This window comes from Chrysemys picta, chromosome 11 (assembly GCF_011386835.1).
Source record: "Chrysemys picta bellii isolate R12L10 chromosome 11, ASM1138683v2, whole genome shotgun sequence".
Taxonomy (NCBI): Eukaryota; Metazoa; Chordata; order Testudines; family Emydidae; genus Chrysemys; species Chrysemys picta.
The window spans coordinates 62,085,403-62,102,811 of record NC_088801.1 but is presented as its reverse complement, the minus strand read 5'-3'; the positions used below and the strand labels follow the sequence as shown (position 1 = coordinate 62,102,811).

General features: G+C 44.6%; 1 protein-coding gene across 4 annotated transcripts; it reads right to left on the bottom strand.

Annotated features, from left to right (window-relative positions):
• Nucleotides 1-1,796: 1,796 nt before the first annotated feature.
• On the bottom strand, nucleotides 1,797-14,696 carry FAM237A (family with sequence similarity 237 member A). Of its 4 annotated transcripts, none has more exons than XM_065562107.1 (4): nucleotides 14,060-14,696; nucleotides 10,035-10,100; nucleotides 8,790-9,202; nucleotides 1,797-3,146 (listed from the first exon to the last, which is right to left on the bottom strand). In XM_065562107.1, the coding sequence occupies exons 2-4, from the start codon at nucleotides 10,040-10,042 to the stop codon at nucleotides 3,007-3,009; spliced, it is 561 nt and encodes a 186-aa protein (XP_065418179.1). In that variant the 5' UTR covers nucleotides 10,043-10,100; nucleotides 14,060-14,696; the 3' UTR covers nucleotides 1,797-3,006. The 4 variants fall into 4 exon arrangements, with proteins under 4 accessions (XP_065418179.1, XP_065418181.1, XP_065418178.1 ...); XM_065562109.1 differs by having other exon boundaries at nucleotides 8,790-9,208; nucleotides 9,995-10,100; nucleotides 14,060-14,694; XM_065562106.1 differs by having other exon boundaries at nucleotides 1,798-3,146; nucleotides 8,790-9,208; nucleotides 14,060-14,694.
• Between the last annotated feature and the right edge of the window lie 2,713 nt (nucleotides 14,697-17,409).

Below are 17,409 nucleotides of genomic sequence, written 5' to 3'. Positions count from 1 at the left end.
GAGATTTACTGCGACTCTCAACCAGCCAGTAAAGCAGAAGGTTTATTTAAGGACAGGAACACAGTCTCAAGCAGAGCGTGTAGGTACGACCAGACCCCCTCAATTAGGTCCCTTTGGGAGGTTTAGGGAGCTTAGACCCCAGCTTGGGGTTCCCTGCGTTGCACCACCCAGCCCCAACCGAAAACTAAACTCAAAACTCCTCCCGCTGCTTCTCTTCTTTGTTTAGTTTTCCGGGCAGAAGGTGTTAATTCTCCCCACCCCCGTTCCTGGCTCAGGTTACAGCTCAGGTAGCTTCCTTTAAGGGAAGTCCCACATCCCCACTGCAACCCCCCTGCAACATTCCCAGGTCAAATCTGCCCTGCTCCCTGCTCCGTCACACTCCCCACCTGTCGATTGTCTATCCATAGTAATAACAATTGCAAGTGTACCTATGTGTATACTGAATTGTATCCTTCTCCCCCATAATCTTTGGCTATCACTTGTCTTCATAGACAGTGAGTTCTTTGGGTCAGGAATTGTTTCTTTGTATGTGTTTGTACAACACCTAGCACCATGAGGCGCCGATACCAATTGGTACTGCAACGTAGTGCAAGAATGATCCTGGCACCACTCCCAGGCAAGTACTGGGGACACACTAGTAGGCCATAGCCACAGCCTGAGACAGTTAAAGCTGGTGAAAGTTGCTAAATATTTGAAAACAAAGGTTCTGTCCCTGTGTTCATGCTCCTGTTGGGGTTGTCTCCTACAAATATTTTAGACACTTAAACACAAGCTTAACTTTAAGTACACATGTAGTCCCATTGAAGTAAATGGGTGAAATCCTGGCCATACTGAGATCAATGGGAGTTTTGTCATCGACTTTAATAGGGCCAGAATTTCCCTGTACGTGCATGCTTTAAGTCAACTATGTGCTTATTTGTTTTTCTGGACTGGGGCAGAGTGCCTAGCACCTATCAGGATTGAGTCCATCAATAAATGAGTTTTCTGGCAGATACACTTGCCAGAATAGAAAATATTGCAGAATATTCAAGGAAAGTCATTTTAAATTTGTAACTTGGACGTATTTGCTCTGTAAACCTGATTCTAAGGCTATGGCAGCTCTGCGAGCTAGGGTGTGATGTCCCTACTCGCCTACACATCCTCGGCCTAGCTCTCATTGAGATGGCATGGGTGTAAATAGCTGCTTAGCTGCTGTAGCACGAGTAGTGGCAGCGGAGTACACCAGTGGATATGTACCTGACCCAGCTCAGCTGTGCCTCCGCTGCGGACATCCATGATACTGTGGCTGCGCTGCTATTTATACTACTGCTAGCTTGCTGAGAGCTAGTATGAGTATGCCTACACAGGGGAATCGCACTCCTAGCTTGTAGTGTAGACGTAGCTTAATAGTTACATTCATTCAGCCAGGTAACAGAAACATGCCCTCTGACCTAGGCATCCACTAAAAAGAGCCACAATTTTGAATACTAAATTCTTGCAATGAATGGCACATTTAATCAGTTTCCTCAAATTAATTTATCCTTCAATGCTAATAGTTTTGAATAATTCTTTAAACTGAATGAGGTTAGTTTGAAGAAACTGATTTATCTGCAGACAATCTGCAAACAGAAAAAGCAGCAAAATTTGTCAAATATCCAAATTATGTCACACATAGCTAATGGAAACATTTCCATCAACAACATAATTTTTTTTATGTAATAACTCCCTTCCCCCCCCCCCCCCCCCAAAAAAAAGATGACTATGTGGGAAGTATTTACTTGGTTTAAATTTTCCAATTTTTTTCCAATGGAAAACCAAAACAATTTTTGGGGAGGGGGAGTTGGTAATATATTTTGGTTTTTTTTTATTTTCACATTTTTGCTGAAAAATTAGGGACTTTCCATTAAATTTGTGAAAACAGAATTTTGTTTTAAACTTTTTGCAGAAAATATTTACCATTTTCCAACTAGCTCTAGTAATAAGCTACGCATCCTGTTCTGCCTACGATGTATCTAGGAGCTCTCCATTTCTGATAAGAACCTGAGGACCAATCTGCATTGTGTGCTGCAGGGGCAAAGTCATCTGGACTCTATACAGAGGAAGCAGCTTGCCTGCCTGGGTCACAGGACAGCATTTAACTTTATTCTAGCATCCCTTGGGAATTGAAAGGTAACCATGTGCTGATTGAAACTGACACCGAAAGCTTTTTTGTGTGTGCTTTCTTTAGAATAGAATTGTTTCTTACTTTTGACTTACTTCATTTTGGTTTCTCAGGGCCGATCCTGCTCCCAGTGAAATCAATGGCAAAACGCCTACTGACTGCAGTGGAGCAGGATCAGGTGCTACCTGAGGGAAATAGCTGCTATTGTACATCATGAAAATGAATATGCATGTGGGTGTTGTTTATGGATGCTCTTCCTGGAATGTTAACTTTGCGAACATCTGTTCACTTATGGTGTGGAGAATGTTTGGGTCTTATTAACCTATGGGAAAAAACTGGAAGCTTGAAGTTCGGAGGTTCTGGATTTTTTTAACTCTTTATTTTTAAATAGGATGATCTTTTGGCTGCTGTTTGTGCCTTATATGTAAAAAACTATAGTTAAAACAGAGCAAGTACAGCTACTTGGCTCCAATCCTGTAACTGAATCCATACAGGCAAAACTGTGGACTTCAGTAGAGCTCCGTGTTGGTCCCCTGCTCTGCCTGTACACATCCAGTTGCATGACTGGGCCTTATTCTCCAGCAGCCCCCCAGACACAATTTCAGTAGCTCATGTACACAATAAGGTGGCCAATGGCTTATAAATCATGCCGTTTGTTAAAGAGACTGAATTCATGGGCATCATTTAAAAAAACAGAAGAGCCACAACAGTCCAAAAAGTCAAAGCTAACCCAAAGGTACAACGTTGATAGCTACAGGCACTCCCCCCTCCACCGAGAGCAGCTTTCCAATGAAGATTAAAAACAAAAACCAAAAGGAAAAATTGTTTAAAAAATATCCACTGTACAGATAAACCTCAGACTAGACTCATTGTTTCCTCTTTATCCCTAGCCCTCCAATAACTCTTCGGAGTAATGCAGATCCACTCTTGTGCACATGGATGCTTAAGTCTTCAATCAGCTCTTTCTTGTTCAGCACTCGTGTCCTCTGATTGTGAGAAAATGTCCCTAGAAATTAGGGAGAAAAAAAAAAAAAAAAAAAGAAAGAAAGGGACATGAAAACATGTCTGAGGAAATCAGGGTCAGCTTCCAAACAATGTAAAGCTGGCAGCCTATGTAGCTTTCATCCTCCATGTTTTGCCAGTCTGATATTTAAGATAAATGTTGTAGCCAACTAATCGGAGCCAATCATTGGCATCAGATGCAGTCTTACAATGAGCAAAACTAAGCAAGTGTCCCTAGTTGGTAAATTACTTTGAAATCTGTGTTTTTCCATTATGGACCCTATCCTGGAGCCTTAGCACGAGCCATACAGGACAATAATAGGTTTTCTCCTGGTAAGAAATGCAGAATCATAATATTGTCTGTTGCTGTCAGTCACAATCAGAACCTGAGCCAAATCCTGTTGAAGTCAATGGACTCTCAATTTCACTAGGCTTCGGACCAGCTCCATAGTGATCCTTTACCATTTAATTCACTAGGAGTCTTGCTTCTTATTTGAATGAGTGCAGGATGAGGCCCAAAAGCCAGCAAGCTGCTTCGTTAAGTGTAGTTCTAGTCTGAAAAGTGGGACCCACCAAGTCAAAGTAGCACCAGACCCTGGTATAACAGATGCAAAACCTGCAGCCAATACCCTGCACAACACAGCTTTCAAGATCCACAGGTCCTACACATGCCTATCACAATGTGAAGTACCTCATCCAGTGCACTAAATGCCCCACTAACAACAACATGGGTGAAACCAGACAATCACTATGCTCTCAACTGAATGCACACAGAAAAACAATAAAAGACAAAAACATTATCACTCCTGGGCGAACACTTTTCACAAAACAATCACTCCATATCTGGCCTTTCAGTCCTCATCCTAAAGAAAACCTGCACAAGACCTTCAAAAAACAAGCCTGGGAGCTTAAATTCATAACTTTGCTAGATGCTAAAAGTCATGGTCTTAATAAAGACACTTGCAACAATCTGTAACCCACTACCCACCCCCTTTTTTTGTCCTATGAGTGTAGAGGTATTAATGGACCACTTTACCTTGAATGGTCGCTTAGAATATGTGTTAACTATCTATGCTAAACAATCTGTTGTAACTTGTATTTAGGTGTGACGCTGAGTACATATCCCAGACTTGAAGAAGAAATTGGACCAAAAGAAATTGTTCCAATAAAAGATTATCTCACCTACCTTGTCTCTCCAGGTAAAAATAGCAACAGACCTGCTCCCTATGTTTATTACAATCATAGCTGCTTATTTTAGGGACATAGGTAAGCTTTTACTGCATTTCACTCCTGTTAGCCCTGCAGAACCAACACAGCTAAGAGAGAACAAGCTAGATTATTTTCCTTCTTGTGCAGAGTCAGCAGGATTGCATGCTAAAAATCTAAATACAGGTTCTATTAGTTACACCTGTACAAACACACTGTGGGAGTTGCACAGGTGATAGTGGAGGCAGAACCTCATACAATAGTGTGAGAAAGAAAGAGTCAGTGCATGTTGAATGTGTAGGGTTATGAAAGGCCATCTCTGGACTTGTGAATGGAGCATATTTGCCTTGGAACCCTGGAGACAGAAGAAGCACCTCATTTGAGAGTATTCTTTTTACATAGTCACTGGTGAAAGCAGAGGCAAACTACGTGAAAACCTGAAGGGAATCCTGGGGGCTGATTCCTTGATAGGCAAGCAATGTGCTAAAGCTATAGCTTGGTCAACTAGTACTTCAATGGGTATGAACTATTTATCATAGACTTTAAGGTCAGAAGGGACCATTATGATCATCTAGTCTGACCTCCTACACAACGCAGGCCACAGAATCTCACCCACCCACTCCTGTATCAAACCTGTGTCTGAGCCATTGAAGTCCAAAAACCAAATCATGGTTTAAAGACTTCAAGATGCAGAGAATCTTCCAGCAAATGACCCATATCATATCACTTGGTATATTTGACGTGGAAAGTAATGGCTTTTTTTCTGTGAATGATATTGAATGTTAAGGTGCTTATTAAAAAGCACCTTTTAGACTGACTCTACCCTGAGGATTAACCACCAGGAGGCAGTGTGGCATAGCAAACAGGCCATGGAAAGGTGATTCGGGTACCTGAGCGTTATGCTTAGTTCTGTCACTGAGGGTACGTTTACACTACCCGCCGGATTGACGGGTAGTGATCAATCTATCGGGGATCAATGTATCGCGTCTCGATCCCCAAACGCGCTCCCCGTCGACTCTGGAACTCCACCAGGGCGAGAGGCGGAAGCGGAGTGGATCCCGCGCCACAAGGATGCGAAGTAAGTCAATCTAAGTCGATCTAAGATACGTCAACTTCAGCTACGCTATTCTCGTAGCTGAAGTTGCGTATCTTAGATCGATCCCCAGCCCACCCCCCAGTATAGACCAGGCTTGACTTGTGACATGATCCTGGGCAAGACACTCAACCTTTCTCCACTTTGAGATGTATAAAACAGTGCTAAGTGGAGCTATATATTTCTACAGCTCTTTCAAGAGCTTTAGTTAGTCCTTCACTGCATAAAAGCCCACTCTCTAGTATTTAGGATTGAAAGGTGGATAAAGAACTGGTTAAAGGGGAGACTACAACGGGTCATACTGAAAGATGAACTGTCAGGCTGGAAGGAAGTTACTAGTGGAGTTCCTCAGGGATCGGTTTTGGGACCAATCTTATTTAATCTTTTTATTACTGAGCTTGGCACAAAAAGTGGGAATGTGCTAATAAAGTTTGTGGATGACACACAGCTGGGAGGTATTGCTAATACAGAGAAGAACCAGGATATCATACAGGAAGATCTGGGTGACCTTGTAAACTGGAGTAATAGTAATAGGATGAAATTTAATAGTGAAAAGTGCAAGGTCATGCATTTAGGGATTAATAACAAGAATTTTGGTTATAAATTGGGGACATATCAGTCGGAAGTAACAGAGGAAGAGAAGGACCTCGGAGTATTGGTTGATCACAGGATGACTATGAGCCGCCAATGTGATATGGCTGTTAAAAAAGCTAATGGGATGCATCACGTGAGGTATTTCCAGTAAAGATAAGGAGGTGTTAGTACCGTTATACAAGGCACTGGTGAGACCTCATCTGGAATACAGTGTGCAATTCTGGTCTCCCTTGTTCAAGAAGGATGAATTCAAACTGGAACAGGTACAGAGAGGGGCTACTAGGATGATCCGAGGAATGGAAAACCTGACTTATGAAAGGAAACTCAAAGAGCTTGGCTTGTTTAGCCTAACCAAAAGAAGGCAGAGGGGAGATATGATTGCTCTTCATAAATATATCAGAGGGATAAATATCAGGGAAGGAGATGAATTATTTAAGCTTAGTACCAATGTGGACACAAGAACAAATAGATATAAACTGGACATTAGGAAGTTTAGACTTGAAATTAGATGAAGGTTTCTAACCATTAGAGGAGTGAAGTTCTGGAACAGCCTTCCAAGGGGAGTAGTGGGGGCAAAAGACATATCTGGCTTTAAGACTAAGCTTCATAAGTTTATGGAGGGGATGGTATGATGGGATAGCCTAATTTTGGCAATTAATTGATCTTTGATTATTAGCAGGTAAATAGGCCCAATGGTTGGGATGGGATGGGATCTGAGTTACTACAGAGAATTCTTTCCTGGGTGCTGGCTGGTGAGTCTTGCCCACATGCTCAGGGTTTAACTGATCACCATATTTGGGGTCGGGAAGGAATTTTCCTCCAGGGCAGATTGGCAGAGGGCCTGGAGGTTTTTCACCTTCCTCTGCAGCATGGGGCATGGGTCACTTGCTGGAGGATTCTCTGCACCTTGAGGTCTTTAAAACACGATTTGAGGACTTCAATAACTCAAACATAGGTTAGGGGTTTGTTACAGGAGTGGATGGGTGAGATTCTGTGGCCTGCGTTGTGCAGGAGGTCAGACTAGATGATCATAATGGTCCCTTCTGACCTTAAAGTCTATGAATCTATTTGCTACTAATGATAAACAGATATATTGATATAATTAGTGAAACTGAGGAGACTTACCTTTTGGTACCCAAATCAGACGCGCTGATAATACCTAACTCTCTTGATCCCTACACCTCAAGGCACATTATTAAGGAAGTAGCATTAGTCCAATTTTCTAGCTGGGGAAATTGAGGCACTGTGAAGTGACTTACCCAAGATCACACAGCAGATTCATGGCAGAACTGGGAATAGAACTCAGGTCTGCTGACTCCTCACCCATTTCTCTAGCCAGTGGGCCTGAGACTGAGCTGCATTGATTCAGGGTTTTTCCTAGTTTGACTGATACCACTATAGTGGGCTATCCTAGATATTACTGTGACTAAGGCTCTGAGGCAGCTTCAGATATTACACTATTATTGTTTGTTAGGTTTAAGCCAGCATTAAATATTTTCAAAAAGTAAGACAAGGATCGTTTCAGTTTGTAGCAACCAGAGTGTGAAAAGATACAATAGAAGTATGAAGGGAGAAACTTGGAAGATTGTTTTATATTCAAAGAAACCCACTGAAAATTGCCTTGGTTCTCCCATCTAGATCCAGAATTGGTCCATGAAATCATTCAAATGCTAATAGTTCAGCTCAAACTAAAGAATCAAGCTTGCACAATTTGTTATGCTTAAGAAATGGAAATTCAATTCCTCATATCATTTGCAAATAGCAATCTCTTTCTAGCAATTGACTTTTGGTTTAACTGACTAAGCAAGGCAGATATGAACAACATGGTCTTAAGAAGCTACAAGACCTTGGATGAAAGCTTAGATAGTTCTACAACAACAAAAATTAGGCTGTCCCTGTAGCAGTCTGACCACTACCAGCTGGTGTTAGTCAACAGCATTAAGAAATCAGATTACAACTCACAAAACGGAGTAGGAGTAAGAACAGAAGTAAAATATCCCTCCTTTTCTAAGAGTATGCGTGCACTGGACTGTGTCTAAAAATCTCTTCATCCTACTTAGTGTCATGATGTATGGTATCAGTCTTAAGCAAAAAGTATGTATTTAAAAAGAACCTGTGCACACTAACAGCCTCTACACAGCCTGATTCCCAGCTTTGTCTACATGATCTACCAGTAACCAGGCCCTGGCTGGAACTTGGAGACAGCTAGTGGCAAAAAACTTTACTCACGGTATATTAATTAATTGCGCTCATATTTAGTATCATACTCCACAATGGTTCCAGTGGGACTGCTCAAGGAATAGGATACTACTGAATGTGAGTAAGGCTGGCCTAGACCAGGCGTTACCCAGTAAAACTGTTAATGGGGCAATATATCTTCATGTGTTTGGTTACTTATCTATCTTCCCTGTCTGTATCCATACATGTTTCAAGTGGTTCACTTCTACCTCTTCTTATGATCCCTGTGGGAAAAGTCAATCATATATTGGGCCTGATCTGCAGTTGTTTCTCAGGCAAAACTCCCATTCAGAAGTTTTTGAGCATGATTAAGCTTCTTTAATGAACATATTAATCTTTGACTTGTACAGCACCAAGCACTCAGTTGTTTTTATGCTAACCCTTGCATGGTTCTCATTCTCCAATTCAAACTTGCATCCATCTGTTTCTATTTCTCTACTGGTGTCTGATTTTTATGTACACTACTGCTGTTTCTCCACCACAAGGTGTACATGTATTGGATAGAGAAGTAATAACCTTGCTTTTGCTCTGTGAGCTGAGAATGCAGAGCTGTGATTTTCTGTTTAGCCTCCGCCAGTTGCCTCCTCCCTAGGCCATGGGTTCTGGAGAGCACACAGTCTACATAGATATCCCAGAAGAGCTGAGCCAGGTCCCAGAACAGAGCCCCATGCTTCAAGTTCTCTGATGACTTCAGGAAGATCATAAAGTCCCAAAAGCCACTGACTGAGTCAGAAATACGCGGCTTCCTCATCTCCAGCAAGGCAGCTGTGGAGAACTCCCAGCACTGGGGATCAGCTCGGCCAAGGGCCAGTGGATCATTTTGGCTGTGGCAGAAGAAAGGGGTCACACAAAACACTCCCATGATTAACAGAGAGCAGATAAGTCTCACGGAGTGAATTCTTCCTCTGTTCCCAGGATCCATTGTGTCACTGAAACTTCACAAAAACAGAAGAAGTTGAAAAATCGTCTAACCTTCATATGTTACTGGATTAAATGAAGGAATGGGATGGGTGAAATCAAATCCTACAGCCTGTGTTATACAGGGGGTTGGCCTAGATGATAGCATTGGCCCCTTCTGGCCTTAAGCCTGGTGTGTACTTTGTTTGTTAATTCAATTCCATTATATTTGATATAAACATCCAAGTTTATTACCCAAAAGCTAAATCCACTAAACTCATTCAAGACTTCTTCTTATCTAAAACAGCAGTTTGTCCCCTGATGTAAATTGGCCAAGAACACCGCCTTCAATAGGAATATTTTACAAAGTATATTTCTTTCAGAACATTTCCAAAATAATGTTTAACCGTGTGTATATATTATTTTTGGAAAGGCTCTGGAATGAAGTGTGCAGGTCGTATTAAATACACACCCTTGTAAGGCTTGGTCTACACTACCCCCCTAATTCGAACTAAGGTACGCAACTTCAGCTACGTGAATAACGTAGCTGAAGTCTAAGTACCTTAGTTCGAACTTACCTTGGTCCACACTCGTCAGGCAGGCTCCCCCGTCGACTCCGCGGTACTCCTCTCGCCGAGCTGGAGTACCGCAGTCGACGGCAAGCACTTCCGGGTTCGACTTATCGCGTCCAGACTAGACGCGATAAGTCGAACCCAGAACTTCGATTTCCAGCCGTCGAACTAGCTGGTAAGTGTAGCCAAGGCCTAACAGATGACTCAGTGACACTTTCCTGTTGAGCTAGAATCATGAAATTTGATACTTACATGTTTATATGCTACAAAGAGAAAATATCTGAAATCTGACCTTCCCATCAGCTGTCACCAAAAGATCACCACTCTAGTCAATTTCATCCACTACATGCTCTTGCATCTGTATTAGGAGATAACAGTTTACCAAAAAGAAAAATCCTCATAACTTCTACTGTGAGTTGATCATGCTGCTAGAGGTCACCATTTCTATTGCAGACTCTGTCCATGAAATAGTCCATAAATGTTTTTTTGGATGGGTGATCAAAGCTGCTTTTCCAAGTATTGCAGCTAATTATATCACTTGCCCCGATTGCTGCAGGGAATAATTGGATATTTTATCTCAGGGAGCCAAAGCTAACTTCTGAAACTACGTCTAGGTACAGCATAGCTTTGTATAGCTAGGCCTCTTCCATGCCTTTGAGGGTCCAGAGGGTCCCTGGACAACATAAACAGTGCTGTTCTGCTGTGTAAGGGGAATGGATGGAATCGGGGCTGGTCATGCAAGGGGATATACACTTCCGGCCTAGCATGCAGCTTTAGCAGGGTGCAGGGAAAGAACAGGGGTGCTGATATTGGACCCTCCTTCCTTTGGAGGGTGTCTGCTAAGGACCTCTTAGGAGAAGTTCCATGTCTTGGGACTAAGATTCCTCCCCCAGCATTCAGCCCTGCTACTTGGTTTGGGTACAGGAGGATGGGGAGGGAAGGGGGGGAGAAAGAGAGAGAGAGGAGGGGTATTTACACCCTAATGAGACTTAACATTTTAGAGATTTACAGCAATTTATAAAGTGAATTAGGTGCCCATAAAAAACTCTAGTTTGATAACCCTGGATCTGAAGTCCTACATTTTATCAACAGAAAAAGGGCAACACAAGCTTTCCTACACTGCCCTGCAGCTGTAAGAAACCCTGCCCTCAATGAAGTGCCAGGCCAGCTCACACCACGATGGTGGTAGTTTTATGAAGTTGATGTCTGTCTAATACAAACTGGACCCTCCTCATCTTCAGCCTGAGACTGAAGCTACCCGGTCTCCAAGAGCACCTCCTACCCTATACTCTATTGCTGTAGGTATGTGTTGATTGAATACTCTTTATGGTCAGTCTCCACAGCTGAGCTTTGGTGGTGATCTTAGGATGCTCTCAATGAGGCCCTTCCCCATTACCACTCCCACTCTTACTATGTAGTGCAGGGTTCGGCAACCTTTCAGAAGTGGAGTGCCGAGTCTTCATTTATTCACTCTAATTTAAGGTTTCACGTGCCAGTAATACATTTTAATGTTTTAGAAGGTCTCTTTCTGTAAGTCTATAATATATAACTAAACTATTGTTGTATGCAAAGTAAATAAGGTTTTTAAAATATTTAAGAAGCTTAATTTAAAATTAAATTAAAATGCAGAGACCCCCGGACCGGTGGCCAGGACTCAGGCAGTGTGAGTGCCACTGAAAATCAGCTCGCGTGCCGCCTTTGGCATGTGTGCCATAGGTTGCCTACCCCTGATGTAGTGCAATCTGTACCATTTGCTCTGACTTTGTCAACTTCAAATCTAGTCAGTTAAAAAAAAAAGCATGAATTTAAAGTATCAGAGGGGTAGCCATGTTAGTCTGGATCTGTAAAAAGCAACAAAGAGTCCTGTGGCATCTTAAGGACTAATAGATGTACTGGAGCATAAGCTTTCGTGGGTGAATGCCAACTTGGTCAGACGCATGTCGTCTGACGAAGTGGGTATTCACCCACGAAAGCTTATGCTCCAACACATCTGTTAGTCTTTAAGGTGCCACAGGACTCTCTGTTGCTTTTTTCATGAGTTTAAAGTCATTCAGGTGCTACATCTGCCTCTGATTCCCCTAACAATATTTGGCTTTATTTACACTTTATTTTCTAAAAAACCCTCTAATTTAACAGGAAAGAGCCACACAACCAAAAGCTGTGTAAGAGATTGACCATAATGCGGGCTAAATAGTGAACTGATTAGATAAAAATGTACATAATAGTTAGTTCTCTTAACCTGTAAATCTCACAGCACTTTACAAAGTAGGTGTATCTTTATCCCTGTTTTATAGATAGGGAAACCGAGTCACAAGTAGGCCAACTTACTAGGCCTCAATGATTCCCAATAAAGAGAGTATTTTTCTCCTTCAGTTCTAGTAATCTCAGATGCTGCCAGTAATATAAATACTTCATGCAGAAGTGTGATAGTTAAGTTGATGTCCCGTTAAGGGATGTGCTGTCATCTCGGTGGAGAGCAATCTGGTGTACATAGCCATACTGATCAGCCATTGTAACACCTGTTTAGTTTTTGCACTTGGAAACTCTTCCATAAGTCTACATTAGCCTACATTACCCACGAGACAGCAATTAAATAAGTACTCTTTGGTCACTACCACCCTGGGCTAATTTTAATTGATGATTTAGAGGTAAAATGCTTTAACTATTCCCAAAAAGCCAGTCCCATCCAGATGATGGATGTAAACTAAGATATACGAGTCTTAGTAGCTTCATTTGTTTGGGAAAAAATGGTGAATATTTTTACATTTTTTCAGAAATGTTCATGGAAAATTTCAACCAGCTCTAAAAATAACTGGAGGAAAATTCCCTGAAGTCTAGTCTTTACATGGAGTTCTGATTACCCTCCACCCCAAACATGCTGTTTGCATCCTCTAGGACTTTCTTTCAAATCCTTCCATTATTTTGAAATTTAGAAAAACTTTAGGAAGAGAGAATGATTTGTGTTATATATTTCAGCCTATTAACTTGTAGCATCCATAGAATATGATTCAGATAAAAGAAGTGAGATCCTTTTATCAGCCTAGACACTGAACATAACAAATACTTACACTTAAATCAAATCTCATAAAATGAAAATATTGAGAAAACCATCCCTAGTGATGACAGGGAAATATTCACCAACTACTCTCTTGACAAATTCTGTTGTTAGCTACATCTCATTGAGGAGCTAGATGATTTCATCAGAGAAGATGCCCTCTTCCAAAATGGAAAGATTTGGGGCCAAATTTTATAGTAGCATAAATCCCCATAGCTATTGCAGCTTAACTGGAGTTAAGGTGCTTGTCCCCAGAGTAATTGCTCTTTTGGCCCTTTGGCGTTAAAGGTATTTCTGAGGTGATCTTTTGTTCTGGCTTCTACTCAGAGCATGCATTTATATGAAGAGGGTCTTTGCCTCAAGCGCAGAGTACTCTACCTTCTCCATAAATAGCAAAGGGGTTGAGTATTTAGTTGTCAGCCAAGTGACAAGAGTTGTATGCAAGTTGTATAGTGTAGATTGCAGCTTCTCATCGGTGTGTTTATTTTCCCATGAATGGTTAAACAGTGCTGCTCAAAATGTTCCCATCGACCTACACTAAATATGTCTGGTCAGAAGTAGTGGCTGTCTACATTGCAGTAGCCTTTTGCAATAGTTCAATATTTTAAGACTCCAGAGCCCGAGGTCAATAAATCTAAACCGAAGGAACTGGTCTATACTGGCCTCCGGGATCGAGATGGGACAAACACCCAGCTCTCGAGAGGCCGTGCGTGGGGAAGTGGGGTGAAGAGCTGTGTGTGCACATCCGCGTCCCGCGTTCGTCACCTTTAGCATAACGCCAGCACTAGAACAGCAGGCGAGTGCTGAGCGCGGGCGAAGGGCAGACTTCCTAGCCCGGGGCAAGGAGTTGCTTCAGCTGCAGGTTTCCCCCCAGCGGGTGCATGTTTCCCGTCCCCCGGGAGCGAAAGCTGTGTCCAGCAGCCCCCTGCCCAGGCGGGGCTCGGTGCCGCTCCTTGCGGGGCTGCCCGGCGAACACCCGCGGGCTCTCCTGGGCGAGCCCGGGGCCAGCAGGCGCTACGGGCGGGTGCAGCTACCGGGCTCCCCGCCCTGACACAGGCTGTTTGCAGCCGTGGCACCACCCCGCAGCGCCTAGCCGGAGCGGAGCCGTGAGGGCAGCCGCGGGGAGCCCCGAGCGGGGACACCCGGAGCCAGGCGCCAGCTGCGCCCTGGGGCTCCCGTCCCCTGTGGCGCGCGCCGCTCCCGGGGCCCGACCGGCGCTGTCCGGGGTGCTGGAGTCTGTCCCGTGCCCCGCAGCCCCTTACCTCCGCCAGCCGCCGAGTCCGACTCCAGCCCGGTGGCGCCCGGCTCCCGTCGCTGCCCGGGCTTCTGGCGGCTCCCGTCGCTCCTTAAGAAGGGGGGCGCGCGGTCCCTCTAGGTTACGTCAAGGCTCCTGGGCGAAGCCCCCCCCCTCCTTCCGAGACAGGCTCCGGTCAGCTGCTGCTTCAGCCCCGCGGAAACCCCCGCCCCCGCCCCCACGGGGCTCGCGCCCGCCACGGTCCGCCCGAGGCACCTCAGACTCCCGCCCAGCGCCCGGGGGGGGGGGGGGGGACGACTCGCAGCCCGCGGCGCGCTGAGGGAAGGACCCCCCGCCCGCCCGCCTGCCTCGCGCCGCTGGAGTCCGGCTGATCCCCACTTGCACCTCGGGCCCCCGCCCGGCAGGTGCGGAGAGCGGGCTAGAGCCTGAGCTCCGGGCACTCGGTCCCGCGCAGGGCCAGTCACCCTAGCGCCCGAGGCAGGCGCCAGCTCGGGGCCAGGGGCTGCGTTCGAGCATTGGTCGAGGACTGAGTTTCGCTTAAGTTTCCCCGCACCTGCTGCTCAGCCTGGTTTTGAAAGCCGGCGGTGGGTGACGCACTTCCTGCGCCCTTCGGGCAGCGACACGTGGAGATGCCTCCAGGTGAGACTTCGGTTCTGCGCCGTGGTTGAAATAAAGAATGTTGGGAAATTAAAGAGAAAAGTCTGAGCCTGAGCTTAGGTGGTTCTGTGACTTGACCCCCACTCTCAGCCCCCGGCTAATGATCTAGTGCTGAGCAGGGAAGGTCTTGGGAGGTGCAAAAACAAAGGCTGCCTGAAGTTAAAATGGAAAAACCATTTGGCAGAGTTGGAGCTATGTTTGACTTCACCAGGAGAACTCTTGTTCTGCAGTGAAGAACATGAGGGTGCAGTAAAGTGTCTGATGACTAGTATGTACCGTAACTTAAATAGATATCTAGGGACCAGATCCCTCCGATGGCTGTAAATAGGCCTACATCAGTGGAGCTATGCTGATTTGGCCTCCACACTAAAGAAATCAATACCTCAGTTAAAGGTATTGTCAGATAAAAGTGAGTAAAATATCCTGCCTTGTCCAGCATGGTTGCTCCATTACGTTTGCACTAGAATAAACCATTTAGGTAAAATCTCTGAGAAACTGCTAAATACATGTTTCGAACCCATACTTGCTGACTTAGTGTGGTCCCAATCTTTTCCTTCCTGTTAGTTTCTCAGCTTGTGTAAATCTGCATAGTTCCAATGAAGTCAATGTAAATTGGTGCATTTCCACCAACTGAGAAACTATTCCATTCTTTCCAGTGACTTTGTCCTGGCCCACTACACATCCCTCAGCTTGTGCTGCTTTGCACTTGGAGAGTGCAATCATCCCTTTTTGTTTCAGACAGATCCTCACCAGGTATAAATTAACACCACTCAGTTGAAGTCACAACAGCCATCACACCAGCTCATGTCAGCGGAAGAACTGACTCTAAATGCTCATCTTCTTTCAGTTACTACTCCCTGGGGGAATTCTGGACAAAAAATTAAAAATTCTGTGCACAATATTTTTAAAGTTCTGCAAAATTCAACATATTTTGTCAAAACAACACAATATAATCATGCCAATTTCAATTATTTTGGTAATTTATTTCAAAATACCTGTCAGCAACTATGTCTGTAACAATACAAACAACAACAACAAAAAGATTCAGGAAACATTTTTTGACAAAGATTCCTTACTAGGCATATTAATACAAACATTGAGTAATTCATTTAAACCAGTGGCTCTCAACCTTTCCAGACTACCGTACATCCCTTTCTGGGGTCTGATTTGTCTTGCGTACTCCCAAGTTTCACTTCATAAACTACTTGCTTACAAAATCAGACAAAAATAGCGTGCTGTGACACTTCTGTATTACTGAAAAATTGCATACTTATTTTTATTATATAACTATAAATCAACTGGTGTATATATATATACACACACCTTACATTTCAATGTACAGTATATAGAGCAGTCATATGAAATTTTAGTTTGTACTGACTTCGCTAATGCTTTTTATGTAGCCTGTTGTAAAACTAGGCAAGTATCTAGATGAGTTGATGTACCCCATGGAAGACCTCTGTGTACCCAGGTTGAGAATCACGGATTTAAATTATAATACAGAACCGTATTTCCTGCACCCCTCAGAAGCAGTGCAAAGGCTTGTGGGAGTCAGGGGTAACAGAGGAGTTGAGGAAGAGGGAAAGAGCCTGGTAATGAACTTGGAGGGCTGCTGGGTATGGGTGGGAGAAGTATGGAACAGGTGTTTTAGGGGTGGGAGGGTTATTGGGGAGCTTCCCCCATGGAGACCCTGGCTGACCCCTAGCCTCTCCCATTCAGTCAGGCACATCTGTTCCATTTCCCCCTGCACCCCTCCTCCCCCACATCCTCCTGTGGCCCTGCAGCCCCACTCCCATTCAGCCTCCATCCCAGTCTGTCCCCACACTAGCCCGTCTGAACCCAAGTTTGTGATCCCCCAGCAGCCCCGTGTGCCCCACTCTGTTACCACCCCCACATATGTGCCTCCTGATCTGGCCCTGTGGGCAGGAGCGGCTCTATGTTTTTTGCCACCCCAAGCATGGCAGTCAGGCGGCCTTTGGTGGCATGCCTGCGGGCGGTCCGCTGGTCACACGGATTTGGCGGCGGTTCTGTGGTTGATCTGCCGGTTCCACACCTTCGGCGTACCTGCTGCCAAATTGCCGCTGAAGCTGTGGGACCGGCGGACCTCCCGCAGGCATGCCGCTGAAGGCTGCCTGACTGCTGCCCTCACAGCAACCGGCACGCTGCCCCCGGCGGCTTGCCGTCCCAGGCACGCGCTTGCTGTTCTAGTGCCTGGAGCCGCCCCTGCCTGTGGGCAGGGCACTCTGAGGAACGCAGCCTCCTCTTCCTTCCTTCCGCTGTAGCTCACTGCTATGGCCGGTGAGTTGGCTTCACTCTCTTCTGGCTCCACAGTGGCCCCTAGTGGGTGAAACATGTAACTGCAATGCCTTTCTGCAGAAAATACATTCTAACTGAGAAAAAGAATCTGCAGGGGGACACAAATTCTGCAGAGTGATGCAGAATTCCCCCAGGAGTAAATAATTACATATTCTGCTTGTCACATCTCTTGGCATACCAAGTAGTTTCGTTTTTTTTAATTCTATTCTGTCTGAGATGTGACTGAAACATGCTACATGGTCATTCTTTTATATTGTGAAGGAGCAAAATGGATACATTTCATGCATCCCTTTTATAAGCAACAGTATCTAAATAGATCTCAGATTATTATATCCTGTCTGATTGAAGCACACATACTGCAGGATTTCTTTGGCACATGGGTGT

What these genes read in the sequence shown, in the direction of transcription:
- FAM237A (XM_065562106.1), bottom strand. An exon ending in GCTCACAGAGCAAAAGCAAG is followed by an intron (nt 3,147 to 8,789) that starts GTTATTACTTCT and finishes CCTAATTTCTAG; the next exon opens with GGACATTTTCTCACAATCAG.